Raw genomic sequence first — 17,500 nt, forward strand, 5'->3', positions numbered from 1 at the left:
CCGCACTCCTCCTGCCGCGGGGAGAACAGAAGGAGAGGGCTGTCAGGCGCGCGTGGAAACCCGTCGGTGGCGGAGCGAGGCGTATCAAGGCTCGGGTTCCTGTTTTTGTTCCCCTTGCGTGTTTAAGTGAGTCTTATCGCCGAGGTGAGGTCCCGCCTTGCCTCCACGCCTTACACTTTCCCTCCTCCTCCTCCTCCTCCTTCTCGACCTTGTCCTCAATTGTATCTAAATTTATTTTTAGAACACCTGTATCTTACTCTTTTTTTTATTTCATTATAGTCACATTTCTTCAGCCTGTGTTATAAAATACGAAAGAGAAGACCTTTTGAAATTTATAACATGAAGACATGATGATGTGAACAAGGAATGTGATATATATATATATATATATATATATATATATATATATATATATATATATATATATATATATATATATATATATATATATATATATATATCATCATCCTTGTTAGTTTTGTGTACCAGTGCTTGCTATGTGTGTAGGTGCAGGCATTATGGTGATGTTGGAAGGGACGTGTAGGCTGTCAGTGAGGTTGGAGTAGTGTGTAAAGTGAGCTGCGGGTATCGTCAGGGCCCGGCAAGGTGGCGTACTCACCGTGTTGCAGGGCTGGAGGCTGGACGGCCGCGGGCGTGGGCACAGCTTGGCGTCGACGAGCGTGCCGTTGGTGGCGCTGTCGCTCACCTCCTCGCAGACCACCTCCCTCTCGCGCGACCCGCCGCCACACTCCACCGTGCACTGCAGGCGACACACACACACACACACACACACACACACACACACACACACACACACACACAGAGTTAGGGTCTTGATATTAGTGTGTCATGTCCTGTTGTCCTCCAAAAAAGCGCTATTAGGACTTTCTTTAGGACATAAGGACTTTATTTTTATTTCATATTGACATCTTAAGAACAAACAAAGGTGTGTATTGTTAGCATGTATGTATGTGTAAATATGTCCTTCCATGTGAGGCACCAAACAGTGGGAAGGAGGCGTGCGAGGCGTATGGGTGTAATGGACAACTATGTGCGCTATTGATATTAAAGAAAATCGTCTCATCCTGTATGTCCCTCTTGCCACGCGGGCCTGACTGATGGGGTTATGAACCGAGCAATTTGTTATTTGTTGATACAGTCTCCTGTATGCAGATCAGGAGTGGGTGGAGGGTAAAGGTGAAGTTATTGTGGCGAGTGATATGAGCGGCTGCTCCCACGGTCGCCGCTCAGTGGAAGATTAATGGCTCACCTCTGACCACCTGCCGACGCTCCACCGGTGCTGCGGTACGACGCTGCTCCCGGCGCCGGCTGGCAGGGGTGCAGGGGTCGTGCGGGCGTCGTGCTCCTCCACCAGGTCGTGTAGGGCGTCCACTGCCTCCACGCCCGTGTGCAGAAGAACCTTCTTTCGACTCTTCTTCTTCTTCCCCTTCGGTGGCAACTCTACGATCTCGATCACCTCGAAGTCATCGACATCGACTTTATCCACTGCGATCCCTTGCGGCCGCTCCTCCTCCACGTCGCTGTGCTCCTCAAGCGTCGTGGCCTCCGGGGACGGCTCCTCCAGCACGGTGGCTTCACTGTACTCCTCGAGACGTGTCTCTCCCACCGTCTCCTCAAACGTCGTGGGCTGCTCCGCGCCTTCCAGGGGTCCTGCAGGTCCCTCGGGGGTGGTTGGGTCCGCCTGCCACGTCGGTGCATCCACTCCCTCGGGAAGCTCAGCCACAGTGGCGGCTCCCTCAGGAGAAGCATCAAGTTCATGCTTTGCACCTTCACTGGAGGCTGTGGTGGGTGAGGAGTCTTGCGGCTTCTCCTGAGTGGACGTCACTTCAGGCAGCGTCGCGTCATCGCCCTGATAAGCCTCGAGGTCAGGGAGAGTCTTGGCCTTCGACACTTGCGGTTTAGAATCGACATCAATCTCATTGAGAGTCTCTGAATGGACACTGGGGATTTGCATCGGCTCTGAGAGGGTTGGAGATTCCTGGCTCTCGGGTTGCTCAGTAACCAGCTCTGCGTCAGGAGCCTGAGTGCTGGTGAGGGCAGGGTCGTTCACAGCGACTGTCATGTTCTCTGTGTCATAGTCAGAGGTGGCAATGGCGTCATTTTCCGCCTTAGCACCAGGAGATATTTCAGCTTCCTCGGGACGCGCGGCGTCACTAGGTGAGGCCGTGAGGGGGTCGGTGGAGTCTGAGGTGTCGGGGTCAAGTGCTTGTGGGACGCGGGTCGGCCAGCTGGTGGAGGCTGAGTCAGCTGCCTCCTCGTCCGGCGTGCTTGGGGGCGTCATGGCAGGAGGGGGCGAGGCTGTGGAGGACGGGGCCGGAACTTGTCCTGACGAAGCCTCATTCATTGTTTGGGTCTCTTTTGAAGCGGCGGAAGACGTTGAAGGCAAAGATGAGTGGCCTTCAGAAGCAGGAGAGTCCGCTGTGTGGCTGAGTGGCAGAGTGGAGGCGACGGTGGAGGAAGTTGGGTCAGGCAGTTCATTAGTGGTGGAGGAAGGGGTGGAGGGGATGTTCGTCTCTTTTGGGGGGGTGGAGGGCGAGGCGAGGGCCGGTGGTGTGGTGGTACGGATCGAAGAAGCATCAGGTGGAGTAGTCAGGGTTGTGGAGGGTGGTGTGGAGGTGGTGGCGGTGGTTGTGGTGGTGGAGGGGTCAGAAGTCACTGGGATTGTGGTGGGCGTAGACATTGGTGTGGTGGAGATGACTGTAGGGGAGGTGGTGGCTGTGGAGGGGCTGAGAGGAGGGGGTGTGGTGGTGGTGGTGCTTACTGTGGTGCTGGCGGTGGTGGGTGCTGGCGAGGTAGTAATGGTGATGGTGGTGGAAGTAGATGGGGTAGTGTCGGTGGGGGTGGATGCTTCGGTGGGTGGGAGTGAGGTAGTGGAGGTGGTGGAGGTGGATAGAGGTGAGGTAGTGGAGGTCGAGGATGGAGGGGTCGCAACAGAGGTGGAGGAGGCTAATGTGGAGGTAGGGGAGGTTGTGGTCGTGGAATCTGAGGGTGCTGGAGGAGTTGAAAGAGAGGTAGTGGAGTCTATGATAGTGGAAGGAGTAGAAGTAGTAGTGGAGGCTGGAGTGAGGGGAATAGAGGGCATGGTGGAGGGTGGAGAGGCTGTGGTGGTCGTGGTGGTGGTCGTGGGGAGTGAGTTGGTCTCCTGAGGGTCTTCTGAGAGTACTTCGTGAATCTCCAGCTGCGTGTCCTCCTCCAGGCAGTTTCCGGCACACTCCCTGACGCTGCGTGGCTCGTCCCTCTCCCTGCACGCCAGGCCGCCCACGCACGACACATGCCGGAACTGGACGCCCTCCCCGCACGGCGCCGAACACTGGGCATGACGAAGAGGGGCACGAACACTGAGTAACTCGGCACACACACACACACACACACACACACACACACACACACACACACACACAATACTAAGGACACGAGGGAGGTATTGGTGTATTGCGTAAATTAAATTGCTGTGAAAATGTAACAGAGGAAGTTGGATTTTTTTTCCCCGTGACCGTATTAATTTTCTTCTCAGAACTTCACTATTTCCGGTGTTGCAATATTCTCCAAACAAGGAAATACCTGCGTTGGGTTATGGCAGATCACACAACGCCGCCTCTTTATTAGGTGTCGGTGGTGCATCGCCGCGGAATTAGTGAAGTTCTCATAAAAATATTGTTCATGGAGCCTCGCCAAGGTACACCTGTGTTTATGGACACGCTACCCACCTTGGACCAGCTGCCGGCCTCCCACTCGCCGCAGGTGATGTTCCCGCACTGCCGCCTGTCCGGGGGGCGCGAGAGGGCGTCGCAGGTGCCCCGCGGAGCCACACACTCCACCTCCCTCTCCTCGTACTCGCAGGGGTCCTGGGCGCATGACTGGAAACACATAAGGGGAGGGGGGTGGTTACACGCTCACAGCGATCTAAGCGTTGCTAATATGCCGTGTCATGGATCCTATTTAGGGTCAGACACGGGTTACTCAGCCTCGCCCATAATTTTGCTTATTCATATAGTGAGCCTGCACCTGTTGAATCGTCTCTGAGCCGGGTAGGCGGCGGGCACTCACCCTGCTCCAGGGGCCAACACTCCACTCCAGCAGCTGCAGACACGGCGCCTGGCTGGGGCACGCCTCTGTCTCGTGGGGCTTCGCTGAGTGGTCGCAGGCGGAGTCCAGCAGTGCCATCTGCTCCGTGGGCCCGAAGGAGCGGACGCAGATGACGGTGCGTCGCCTGGTGCCGTTGTCGCCGCAGGTGACGGAGCACGGCTGCCACGGCCCCGACCACCACCAGGCGGGGCACGCGTGGGTGTTGCACGTGCGGGAGCGGTCCTTGGGGCGCGGCTGTGAGCTGCAGTAGCGGTCCTCGACCAGCCCCGCCTCCTTTTCCATGCACTGCACCTGCGACACCTGCACAATACACAGACGCGGCAGAGTTAGCATAGGCCGCGGAGCACACACCAAACCCACTCGTCAGCATACCACATGACACTCTCTGAGTCTAAGGTACATCCGCGGCTCACCTGAGTGCCGCTACCGCAGGTGACGGTGCAGACGGACCAGTCGGTGTGGTGCCAGGAGAAGGTGGGCGTGTAGGTGGCGTTGGGGTGCGGCAGCGTGTACTCCCACGAGATGCCCGGGTTCTCCGTCTGGAACAGAAGCTGGGGCCCCACGGCAGCGTTAGTGTGTGTGTGTGTGTGTGTGTGTGTGTGTGTGTGTGTGTGTGTGTGTGTGTGTGTGTTTGGCTCTGATTTAAAGGAGACGATGGTTAGAAAGAAGATAATTTCATTTCTCTCTCTCTCTCTCTCTCTCTCTCTCTCTCTCTCTCTCTCTCTCTCTCTCTCTCTCTCTCTCTCTCTCTCTCTCTCTCACACACACACACACACACACACGTACACACTAGATAAGCCTAACTGAAGCTCGTCTCTCGTTGGAAATAGAAATATCTTATCTTTATTTCACTGAACCTCTATAAAAGTCAATTGGTTTCACGTTTCCAAGAGAACTTCGCGTTTCTTGCGTTTTTTCCTCTGTGTCAAGTGAAGAAAATAAAGATCACGTGTCCTACTGATGATGAGGCTGCTGCTGATGATGAAAATGACGATGATGTTTGTGACTGTATGTAATTGTGAAGGCCTTCCTCTATTGCGTCATTGTTTGTTTGTGTTCACTTAACGAGTTTTGCAAAGGACCGGAGTGAGAGGCAACTATTGATGATGGAAGGAAAGGAAGGAAGGAAGGTAACCGAGGAATGACGAGAGAGAGAGAGAGAGAGGAAATAAAAGCGTGAGTGTGAGAGAGAGATAGTAAGGGAAATAATAAAAAAGAGAAAGAAAAAATATGTAGGTACAAGAGTGTGGACGTAGGAAAGTAATGAAACGGGGATGAAGATGGAGGAGGAGAGGGTTCGCGGAAGGAGAATGAGAGGAAGACGAGGAGAGCGAGAATGAGGAGGAAAACGACGAGGAGTAGGAAGGAGAAGATTGAGAACATAAGACCAAGGGAAGTGGAAGAGGGAGAAAGAAGAAGAGAAAGCTTAGAAGGAGCAAACGGAGAAGAAGAAGAAGAGGAAGAAAACAATACAAAGGGGATAGAAGAGAAGAAGGAAGAAGAGAAAAAGGAGAAAACAGGAGAAAGAAGAGGAGGGCAAAAAAAAAGAGGAAAAAGAAAACGAACAGGAAAAAGAAAGAAAGAAGACAAGAAAGAACAAAACAATAATGGAAAAAGAGAAAGAAAAAGTAGCAAGAGGACAAGAAAAGACAAAGAAGAAAAAAAAAACCCGAACAGGAAAAAGAAAGAAAGAAGAAAGGAAAGAACAAGATAAAGATGGAAAAAGAGAAAGAAAAAGTAGCGGGAGGACAAGAAAAGATAAACAAGAAAAAAACGAGGAGGAAAAAGATAAAAAGCAGAAAACAAACAAACAAAAGAGATGGAAAAGAGAGGAGGAAAGGAACAGGAGGCCAAGAAAACACTGGAAAAAAAGAGATAAAGAAAAAAGAAATAGGTAAAGAAAGAACAAGAAAGAAAAATGGAAAAAGAGGAAGACGAAGGCGAAGAAGCAGCCCCAAGAGAGAGAGAGAGAGAGAGAGAGGAAGGAACATATCACCAGCAAGACGAGAGAACGCCAGGCAACAGCAATCAACTTACCATGAGCGTGAGGGGTCGCTTGAGGGGGCCGGGCAGCAGCAGGTTCTCCGTCTCACCCTCTCGGTTGTAATACATCATGACCCCGTTCGCGCTGTACTCCCCCGACCAGTGGATAACCCTGCAGACACAGACACGGCACAACACCTTTAGCACCGCCATGTAGAACCTTCAGTACCACCCCACAGCACCGTCAGCACCACTACGAAGCACCTTAACCCTCACACAACACCATAAGCACCACTATTTACGATATCAACGCCATCTGGTTCTTCCTTTCGACAATGCCACACGATATCCTTCATCATAGCCAGCTTTACCTCCCTCTGTTTTACCTCTCTTTCTTTTATCTTCCTTTCGTTTACCTTCCTCTCGTTTACTTCCCTTTCCTTCACCTCCTTTTCCTTAATCTCCCTTTCCTTTACTCCCATTCCTTTTTCTCCCTTTCCTGTATCTCCTTTTCCTTTATCTCCCTTTCCTCATTACCTCTTCTTCTGTCACCATTCCAGATCACCTAAACTACCAAGGTGACCACCACATATTACCCTAACCACCACAACCACCAACACCTAATACTACCACCACTAATATTCTTCTTCCGCCTCCTTCCACACATACACCATCTTGCGTCACCACCACAGATCACCCCAACTACCAAAATCACCACGCCACCCTACCACCACTAAAACCCTCACAACACCCTCTAACACTCAATCCTCTTCGTGGTTTCCTAACACTCCTGTCGTTGTATAAGTGTTTCAAGGACGTGCCGCCCCACCTGTTAGGGAGGCCCACGTGCGGCGGCGTTGCGTAAGATGGGTGGCGGAAGGGAGGGAGGGGAAGGAGAGGCGGGGAGACAGTAATGTTTTTCAAAGGGTTCCGGGCAGGGGGAGAGGGAGCCAGCGCGCGCCACTTGTGAGGGTAAACACGCGTGAGCACCCTCATCCGCCCGCTGGGAAATAACTCCTTCAGCAGACGTTCAGCGGACAGGTGCATGATTCTGCGGGGCCCTCACCTTTCTCCCGGACTCTATCTTCTTCCTCTTCCTCTTCCTCTTTGTCGTCATCGTCTTCCTTTTCTCCTCTTCCTCCTCGTTTCTCCTGTGTTATTGTAACGTTTTTATTTTTTGCTATATTGTTCTTCCGAGGCTTTCTCTTCTTTTTATATTTTTCTTCTTCCTTTCCTCCTCCTCCGCCTCCTCCTCGTTCTCATATGTCTTATTTTACCTTTTTTTTTCTTTGATCATAATTATTTAGATTTTTTTATATGGTTCCTCAGGGGTTCTCTCTTCCACCTATACTTTTTCTTCCTCCTTCTCCTTTCCCGCTTCGTATAGTCATTATTTTCCTGTTTTCCTTCATTACCTAACTGCCTCTACTACGTCCCTTCATGATGCAATTTTTTTTTTACAGCTAAAGAAACAGCTCAAGGGCAACAAAAAAAGGTATAAAAAAAAGCCCTATAGAGACAAAAGTTATGAGCGGCCAAAAGAGAGGTCAATTTCGGGAGGCTTCATTTTCATTCTCATCATCACTAACATCATCATCAAAGTTATTATTCTCCCATACCCACAAAAGACACATCAGTAGTAGGAACACGATCTTTTACAGCAAACAGCGCCACCCCAGAGACGAGTAAACCGCTTAAAGTACTACACCGCCACTCCTTACCTTTCCCCGGGTGCTACAGCGGCGAAAATATTACCTTAAGACTTCAAGACGTAATGTGGTCATCCTCCTCCTTTTTGTTATGCCTCATCCATGTGTGTGTAGAGAGGACCCACACCTGAGAGCCACCACCTGCTGCCCCTCCCTCACCTGTTCCCTTACCTGTCCATCCCTCGACACCTTTAATACCCTCCCTTCCTCCTCCCTTACCTTACCCTACCACCTACCTTTCACTTTCACACCTCTTGCGTTTACCTCCCATATCTACCTGCCTGTCTGTTTGTCCATCTATCTACCTGGTCATCATCATCTTCGTCTCTCACTTAATTTCAGTCCCCGGTTTTATTTTCAGCTTCTTTCACTTTCTTTATTCCATCGTTCTTGCTCACCTTGTTATCTACTCTTGCTAATCACTATCATCACCATCCTCTTCTTCTATTGCCTCATTTTCACCTCTTCATCATCACCCACATATTCATCTGTTAATGCCTCTCATCAGCTTTTCTTTGTTTTCACTGTCTCTTCCATCTTTCTTGTTTGTCTTGTTATCTACGTTCTTTGCTTATCACCATCATTATCATTCTCTTCTTCTCTCTCCTCATTTTCATCTGTTAATCTCTTCCACCTTCCATCCTTGCCTCATCTTCAACTAGTTCAAACACCATCATCTTCTGGGTCTTCTTTTCCTCTCTGTCTCTCCTTTCTCCTACCCTCTTTCATCATCTTTTTCCCCCTTCCACATACTTTACTTTTCTCTCCATTTTTCTTTCTCCTTCACATACTAGTCCAACTACCATCATCTTCTACGTTCCCATTTCCTTTGTCCTCCCCTTTCCTATACCAGCATCTTTCAGCATCTTTATCCCATCTCCCTCCTTTTGTCATCCTCTCTGTGTGTTGTGTTCTCTCCTCCCTTACTTACTAGTCCAAATACCACCATCATCTCTGTTCCCATTTCCTTTGTCCTCCTCTCTCCTACCAGCATCCGTCAGTATCTTTGTTACTATCTTCCTCCCTCATCCGCAAGCTTTATCACCCTCTCCCTGTGCTGTGTTCTTTTCTCCCTCACATACTAGTCACTCAGCCTTGATTTATGCCTCCTCTCCCCTTCCCTCCTCTCACTTCACCCCTCCCTCTCTCACCTCTTCCCTTCCAGCCTCCTTCACTCTCTTTGTAGCATCTTCCTCTCGCACCCACAAACTTTACCTTCCTCTCCGCATTCCTTCGTTTTTCACATACTAATCATTTGAGCCTTGATTTACGCTTCCTCCCCTCTTCCCTTCCTTCTCCCTCACTTCTTCTTCCCTCCCTTCCTTCCTGCTTCCTTCAGTCTCCGTATACCATATTTCACCCTCTTCTTCCTTCTTCACTACAAACTTGACCTTTCTTTCTGCGTTCCACTTCGTCATTTGAGCCTTGATTTATGCCTCCTCTCTTTCCCTCTCCCATTCCTTCCTTCATTCTTCCTTCCTTCCTTTCTTCCTCACCCCACAGACTTTACCGTCCTCTCTGCATTCCTTCCTTTCTCATATACTAATCATTTGAGCCTTGGTTTATGCCTCCTTCTCTTTTCCCCTCTCCCCTTCCTTCCTTTCTTCTCTTCTTCCTTCCTTCCTCACCCCACAGACTTCTTACCGTCCTCTCCGCACTCCTTCCTTTCTCATATACTAGTCATTTGAGCCTTCATTTACGTTCCTTTCCTCCCTTTTTTTCCTCCCTCCTACCTCTCCCCTTCCTTCCTCTACCCTCTTCTTCCTTCCTCCCTCCTTCACCCCACAGACTTTACCGTCCTCTCTGCATTCCTTCCTTTCTCATATACTAGTCATTTGAGCCTTCATTTACGCTCCCTTCCTCCCTTTTTTTTCTCCCTCCTACCTCTCCCCTTCCTTCCTTTACCCTCTTCTTCCTTCCTCCCTCCCTCACCCCACAAACTTTATCTTCCTCTCCTCGTTCCTCTCATTCACACTTACTGTTAGTCATTTTCCTTTGATTTATGTCGCTTTCCTTCCTCTCCCCTTCCCCTCACTTCATTCCTTCCTCTCCCCTTCTTTTCCTCCCCTCCTTCATTCTCTTTTTCCTCCCTCTCTTGATTTACGCTCCTCTCCCTCTCCCCCTTCATCCCTCCCTCTACCCTTCCTTCCACCCTCCTTCACTCTACTCTTCTTTCCTCTTTTGATTTACGCCTCCTCTCCCTCTCCTCCTCCTCCTCCTTCTCCTCTCTCCCTCTTCTTCTCCTTCGCACCTTGCATCTCAGCCTCCCAAAGCCTTGAGTCTACCCAAACAACGCCGCCGTGTACCTGACGAAACACTCACCTGAGAGGCCACGCGCGCGCTGACTCATTAGACACAGGTGTGAAAAACAAGCACGCGGCGTCCTTCTATCTCCGCCATGACTTTTGATGTGTGAGTTTTTTTGTAGGAAGATGATGGTGTTTTTTTTTTTTTCTTTGTCCTTTTGTGGTTGTGAATGCTAAGGAGAGTTATAATTACTGTGTTTATTATTATTATTTATATTGCTTGAGTGTGAGATTTTGATTATTATTGTTAGATTTTTTTATTGTGTGTTTGTGGTGTTGATTGTAGTAATTTAGATGTCATTTGTTTTTTGTTTACGTTTTTTTTTTCTTGTTGATTCAAGCTGAGTTTTACGATTTTTTTTTCTTATTTCTTCTCTCTAATTCTTTTTTTGTTGGTGTTGAACGTAGTAATTTATACGTCATTCACTCGGTTTTAGCTTAACTTTTTCTGTTGTTTATTCAAGTTGAGTGTTGGGATTCTTCTCTGTCTTTTTATTTTTTTATCCGTCGTTGAGGTCTATCGCTTTAGTCCTTTTTCCTTTCGCTTTTTTTCTGTGGCTAAAGCTGTTCCCAATTTATCTTTCTTTAATCTTCCATTCACCATTTTTTCAACTTTCCATTTTTTCTGCGAGCTCCTAAACTTATGCGTAATTTATGTCCATATTGATCTATAATTACGATAATTGAATCTCATTAACATAATCATACTCATTATCTCATTCACTCACTAATATGTACAAACAATAAATCTCACAAGCTGCTAAAAAAGATTAAAACAGTTCACTCATTTACCAAGCCACTGATTTTCTTTCTTTTTTCTTTTCTTTTCAGGGAAGGTGAAGGCGGCGTCGTGGGCATCGCTGAGGGGCGGCCAGGTGGAGGAGGCGGAGGAAAAACTCGTCTGACCTGAGAAGAAATCGTTCCCAGGCTTGGACGACCTAACCTTTGGCGGCGACTTTCTAGCGCTAATTCCTGGGAGCCAACACGCCGGGAGGTATAACCGGGAGAGGTTCACATCCTACCTCTGACTAACCTTTCACACAATACAAAAGGTTATCCATATGTGCTGGAGCCTCACCCTTATGTCAAGATCCAACTGAAGACAGACCCTAATACCTAAGAAGTCAAACACACAGACAGACGTTCCAACCTCCCCTCTGAAGAAGCACGAAGTAGGAGAGGTTCGCATCCTACTTGGGACTCTCCTTTCAGACAATACTAAAGGTTATCTATACTTGCTGGAGCCTCACCCTTACAGGAAGACCCGTATCACCTTTCTCTTCCTTGTTCCCGTACCCAACTGAAGATAGGTCAAGAGGAGCTGAAGGCCCACCAAACGTGTCTACTCAAACCGCACTTCTAGAAACGTCAATTAAAAAAGAAGTGTTTAGTAGAAGGAAATGCCTCCTTCAGAGGGACGACTAAAGGAAATACAGAAGACTCAACCTTTAAACCCACACCTGCAAGGGAGAAGGGAACTACAAAGACTTCCACAATCACAAAACCACACCTAGAAAAATAAACCTGAAACCCCACAGGCACGCAAAAGTTTAACCTGATGTGTATACTCCCTCTTGAACACACACGCACCCTTATCCACCTTCAGCTACACCCGCCACGCCTCCACCACGCCAAGGCCACCAAGAAGTTCAAGAGCCACGTACTCACCAGTCTCCGTTGAGGTAGTACTTCCCGGTGATGTTGTCTCGGATGGCGAAGTAGTTGGCGGCGTCGTTCAGCTCCTCGATCCTCACGTTCCTCGCCTCCTTCGGGAACGTGACGGCCTCCACGTAGCCTGAGCCGCGCGTCTCGTTGAACACGCCCCGGGTGGTGACGCACTGAGTACCGTCGCCGTGACAGAGGCCGCAGCGGTCCTCCTGCGCCGAGCCCTCGATGGTCCAATCACAGGTGACCCTCTACAGAAAGACCCCAGCAGCGCCTTCGTCAGTTAGGTAAGTAAAGGAGTGTTTTTTGTGTGTGCGTGCCTGTGTGTGTGTGAGGAGAGAGAGTGAGCAGGAAAAAAACTGACTAATAGACTGACGGGCAAGGCTGACAAGATGGCAAGACAGACAGGCAGACTTGAGCAATAAGAGAAAGAATGTTGTTTTCTTGGAAGCAATATAATGCGAGGAGGAAGAGTTTATTGGACAATGAGATACTGCTGAAGTTAATGCAATACGAAATAGACTTTTAAAGAGGATGTTATGAAAGCGGAGATAGCGAGATAGATAGAGAGAACGAGAAAGAAGAGAGATAACAAAGAAAATTTGATAAGAGATGAGGTTAAGTAAAAGAAGAAAGGGCAAGATTGTGTTTTGACATTTATCTTAAGCAACCAATGAGTTTGTTTGTGTGTGTGGAGTGGGGGAGAGGGGGGTGCTAAAACAAATACACACACACACACACACACACACTTGAGGCGACAGATAAAACACACGACCCGGCCACTCCACCCAAAATGGCTCACGACACCTCGTAGGCAACACGCGCCAACACAAACAAAGTATTACAAGTCGGTGCCTCACATCACCTCCTCCTCCTCCTCCTCCAACTGAGTGGTGAGTGGTTTTCATATCACCTCCTCCTCCTCCTCCTCCTCCTCTTCCTCCTCCTTTCCTTACATCGTCCCCTTTAGTTTTAAGAGTGTATAGATTCGGTTGGCTCATCTCTCTCTTTCTCCCCCCCTTCCCCCCCCCTCCCCTCTCTCTCTCTCTCTCTCTCTCTCTCTCTCTCTCTCTCTCTCTCTCTCTCTCTCTCTCTCTCTCTCTCTCTCTCTCTCTCTCTCTCTCTCTCTCTCTCTCTCTCTCTCTCTCTCTCTCTCTCTCTCTCTCTCTCTCGGAGAGAGAGAGAGAGAGAGAGAGGGGGGAGGGGGTAAAGCGAGATATGAATGCATCACTCCACACCCATCACCAAACCACCCTGCACACACACACACACACACACACACACACACACACACACACACACACACGAGCAGCCAAGTGCATGATAAGCCCTAAGTAGACCCTCTCAGGCTGGTCAGGATTACTGTCGGCTGAGGGGACGGGGCGTGGTGGCCAGGCGGCGACCCGGCCTGGCTCCCTGATGCATGCACGGGCGGGGACGCTGCGGCCCGGCGACACCTGCCCTTTACTCCACGGCACACACACACACACACACACACACACACACACACACACACACCTTGCACACGGTGTGGATGCACATGTCCCGCGTGCCGGGCCTGCAGGGGGTACCGTCAATCACCGTCTCGCGCAGCTTCACGCTGTAGAACTCGTTGTCTGGTTTGCAGTCGAGCTGGCACGGCGAGTCTGGGGAGCAGCGGCGGACAGCGTCAGCCTCGTGGACATCTCGAGACAGGCAATATTGTTTCACATGTAAGGAATGGAAAACTCCATGTGGCTGTACTTACGGTCGAAGAGTACTGGCAGCCAGGTGCGGTTTTCACCCTTGTAGGGCTGCTGGCCGTGCTGGGCACACTGCACGGCGCGGAAACTCACGCCGTTCTCTGGGCACTCCTGTAGAGGGGGGAGGGAGAAAAGGTGTCAGTGTGAGACACCGCTGCTGCTCACACTGGACACAAGTCATCAAGATGGCACTGCACCCATCGGTCCGCACACACACGCCGCCTCACCTGAGTGTTGCAGATGCGGTACCTCTTCCTGTCGCCGGTGCAGTAGCGGCCGCCGTTCGCCGGGGAAGGGTTGTCGCAGTGGCGGATGGCGACGGCCACACCGGCGCCGCAGCTCCGTGTGCACGACGACCAAGACGACCAGGCGCCCCAGTTGCCATGGATGGCTTGGGGCCGCTCCCCCATGGTGACGCACTCCCCCGCAGAACACCACTGGGTGAGAGTGACGGGTGGCAAGGGTTAATGGAGTTCCAGGGGTGCGACGCCCTTGTGTGGTGAGGCTGGTGGCGTGGAGGCTGTCATGACGCTCACATCATGCACAGGCCCGCCAACATTACCTCGCCAGCCCACACCAGCATCTCACCATAAACATATTTATGTAGTCTCAAAATTAGGCCCTTCACCGACCTATAATATTCCCCTCGTAAGTTTTCAGTCCCGCCATTATGCAGCCCACACCCAGCACCACATTTACACCTCGAAAATGTAAGGGCAAGGAATCCCTGACGCGCAGCGCCGCGCCGCGCTCAGCCAAGCATGATGCAATTTTGTACAGATTTGGCTTTCCCCTCACCCTCCCTCGGCCCCCTTGATAAGCCAGCACCGCGGGAGCCCCGTGTTCAGGAGACGTGTTTCTTGAACAAAACCTTTAATCTTTATATGAATCATTATTGCTGACACACAGAGAAAATGTGTGTTTGTGTGTGTGTGTGTGTGTGTGTGTGTGTGTGTGTGTGTGTGTGTGTGTGTGTGTGTGTGTGTGTGTGTGTGCCGCGAGGTGTGAGGCTCGCGGAGAGACGTGTGATTGGTCCAGCGGGAGGCGCGGGGGTCCAGGGACACTTACCTTGTGCTTGCCGCATTGGGTGCCCTCGGCGGCCGGCTCCATCCTGGTGATGCAGCGGTTGTCCCGGTGGCACCACAGCGTCTGGCACACCCTGTCCATGCCCTCGATGTCGGCGCAATGTTTGGCGTCTTGACCGTAGCTGAGACGGCACTGGTGGTTGGCGTCGTACATGGCGCCGGGAGGCAGCTCAGGGAAGGTGTACTCGACCCGCGGCGGCTCGTCCTCTAAGCACGACCCCCAGTTGCGACTGGAAGGGGGCGAGGCAACACTTAGGGGGTGAAGGGAGGGCACTAAAGACTGGCTGACAAAGAAAGATTGGAAAGGATCAACTGCTCTTGGCCCCACTCAAAACCCACTTACCTTCGGTCACTCCCAGTCACCTTCTTTGTACATTTCCCTGCGCTCCCACGCCACGATGCGGCGGCGTGCAGCGTGAACCCGTGTGGCCAACGATCCAGGCCGGGACCATAAGCACCGCACTGTCCACGCTGATAACAGCTTCTAATGGATCATGTCACGTTAAGTGCCAGTCGGCAGGCACACCCTTGAACTCACCTACACACACACACACACACACACACACACACACACACACACACACACACACACACACACACACACTGCACAGAAGCATTTAGTCCACCTTGTTTCTGCGGGGAAAGTGTCCGCGCCCTGCCGCTCCCCCTGCAGGGCGCCGCGGTGCGAGCGTCGCCTCGCCGTGACGAGCGTCATTATCTCGAGTTTACCGCACACTAAAAAGGAGTTGAGAAATCTGGCACAATAGCACACTGGCAGCCGGCAATTAAAGTTTTGTGCGTGACCTCAATAACCAAGCGCCCTGTGACTCGAGTAGAAACCCCGTTGCGCCACACCCTCATGACCTCCGGCGGGGTCATGCGCTGCGGCGGGTCTGGGTTTGCGCTGCAGGTGACCCATGGCCCCACGCTGACCCGTATCATCTTAGTGCAGGCCACGGAGGGCCAGGCGTCCACTGCCCTTAACCCCCTTTATCGTATGTCAGGCTATGGCGTTAGAAAGCAAGACAAACTATTTTTTTTTTTTTTTGCTATTTTCCGGGGCACTGAGCCTTGATACCGTTGTTCCTCAGGTGACCACTTCCTCTCTTGCACAGACGAACCCTGTGCCCGCTGCCCCTCACCCCCTCAACACCCCGCACCTTGTAACACCACGCTGACAGCAACGACGCCACACTAACACGATCGGTGCTCCCGGAGTGACATCGACGCCATTAACTTCGCCGTGTCGGGCTCTATACGGAAGGCGACAAGATTTCGCCCTTAATGTCGCGACTCGCCTCGGGTTCTTCAGGGTGCGTCATGAATGCGAAACACTCGGGAAACCTGTCCGGCCGCGTCCCTCTGCCCCGGCGTCTTGTGGGGACACGGGGCACGGGGGACTGGCTCAGAGGAAGGTGGGGCTGAGGGGACTGTGGGGCCGCTGGGGACTGTGGGGCTGCGGCAGAAAGGTGTAAGAGCGTCCCCAATTGTCTATCCATCAATCTAAATGCTTGTCTTGTTTTTGCTCCTGTTTCTTCTCTCTCTTGTCCTCCTTCCTGCCTTCCTTTGCTGGGTCAGACGAGGGTGGGGCTGAGGGGCTGTGGGGCTGTGGGACTGTGGGGCTGCGGAAGAAAGGTATGAGTGTCCCTATAGCGTCCCAGCCACCTTCCTGCCTTCCCTTACTGGCTCCAACGACTGTGGTGCTGTGAGACTGTGGGACTGAGGGGCTGTGGGGCTGTGGGACTTTGGGGCTGCGGAAGAAAGGTATAAGAGTGTCCCTATAGCGTCCCCAGCCCCCTTCCAGCCTTCCCTTGTGCTTCCTCGACGTGTGGTGTCCTTCGCCGAGTCTCTTCTCCCTCCCTCCCTCCCTCCCTCCTGGCTTGTTTGATAATGATGGAGGCCGCGTCACACTGTCATATTGTTGTGGTTGATTGATGTTGCCTGTAGTGTGTGACGGGGAGAGGAGGAGATATTACTTCTTTCTTCTCTTCCTCCTCCTTTTACTACTATTACTACTACTATTGCTTCTACTACTAGCAAAATCAACGTCATCACTAGTAATACCACTACCACTACCATTATCATTCTCGCTTCGTCTCCATTCATTTATATTTTTTGCTTCTTTTACAGTTTTTCTCCTTTTCTTCCCATTCCTCTCCATCCATATTCGTTAATTATCTAAGCATACCTGTCTTCCTTTACCTCCATAACCACCTTTTGTTATTTTTTTCTCTTCTTACTGCTTGTCTTCACTCAGTCTTCATTTCTTTTGCTTCTAATTCCTTCTCATTCTCTTCCTCTGTGTATCTTCTTCGCTGGTGACGTTTCTTTTTTATTTTATTTTTCGTCTTTCTTTTGTTTATTATTCTCTGATACTTTTTCTGCTGTGTTTCTTTTTCTCTTCGTCTATTTTTGTCCTTTGTTCCTTCTCATTATCTTCCTTTTGTGTATCTTCTTCGCTGGTGACGCTTCTTTTTATTCCCTGTTTCCTCTTTCCCTGTTTATTATCCTTTGCTACTATTTCTGCTGTTTCTTTTTCTCTTCGTCTATTTTTGCTTCTAATTCTTTCCCATTATCTTCCTTTTGTGTATCTTCTTCGCTGGTGACGCTTTTTTTTATTCCCTGTTTCCTCTTTCCCTGTTTATTATCCTTTGCTACTATTTCTGCTGTTTCATTTTCTCTTCGTTTCTTTTGTCCTTTGTTCCTTCTCATTCTCTTCCTTTTGTGTATCTTCCTCCCTGGTGACATTTCTTCGCCTTCCTCTTTATTCCTATGTCTCTGTGTATTATCTATTCCCTCCTTTTTCTGGCGTTTTTATCCTCCTCAGCCTCCTCCTCTTTCTTTATAATTAGTACCTTGTCATTCTTTCTTCTGTTTATCTCCTTTTCTGGGGAGGATTTTCT

The 17,500-nt window shown here is 50.4% G+C and overlaps 1 protein-coding gene and 1 long non-coding RNA gene across 2 annotated transcripts in view; one reads left to right on the forward strand and one right to left on the reverse strand.

Annotated features, from left to right (window-relative positions):
* The window catches only part of LOC127008882 (A disintegrin and metalloproteinase with thrombospondin motifs 7-like), a 131,209-nt gene that overhangs the window by 2,710 nt on the left and 110,999 nt on the right, over positions 1–17,500 (reverse strand). Inside the window, exons 11-22 of the mRNA XM_050881325.1 lie at positions 14,581–14,827; positions 13,740–13,949; positions 13,518–13,623; positions 13,289–13,416; positions 11,774–12,021; positions 6,145–6,262; positions 4,521–4,658; positions 4,069–4,407; positions 3,729–3,878; positions 1,271–3,331; positions 620–760; positions 1–11 (exon numbers count right to left, since the gene is read on the reverse strand). The exon at positions 1–11 is cut by the window's left edge and continues 183 nt beyond it. Of these exons, the coding sequence (XP_050737282.1) occupies positions 1–11; positions 620–760; positions 1,271–3,331; positions 3,729–3,878; positions 4,069–4,407; positions 4,521–4,658; positions 6,145–6,262; positions 11,774–12,021; positions 13,289–13,416; positions 13,518–13,623; positions 13,740–13,949; positions 14,581–14,827 (3,897 nt within the window). The remainder of the gene's footprint in view (positions 12–619; positions 761–1,270; positions 3,332–3,728; positions 3,879–4,068; positions 4,408–4,520; positions 4,659–6,144; positions 6,263–11,773; positions 12,022–13,288; positions 13,417–13,517; positions 13,624–13,739; positions 13,950–14,580; positions 14,828–17,500) is intronic.
* Positions 11,918–17,500, forward strand: part of LOC127008884 (uncharacterized) — a 115,659-nt gene continuing 110,076 nt past the window's right edge. Inside the window, exon 1 of the long non-coding RNA XR_007761402.1 lies at positions 11,918–12,057. This is a non-coding gene — a long non-coding RNA (uncharacterized LOC127008884). The remainder of the gene's footprint in view (positions 12,058–17,500) is intronic.

Source organism: Eriocheir sinensis, chromosome 39 (assembly GCF_024679095.1).
Source record: "Eriocheir sinensis breed Jianghai 21 chromosome 39, ASM2467909v1, whole genome shotgun sequence".
Classification (NCBI taxonomy): Eukaryota; Metazoa; Arthropoda; class Malacostraca; order Decapoda; family Varunidae; genus Eriocheir; species Eriocheir sinensis.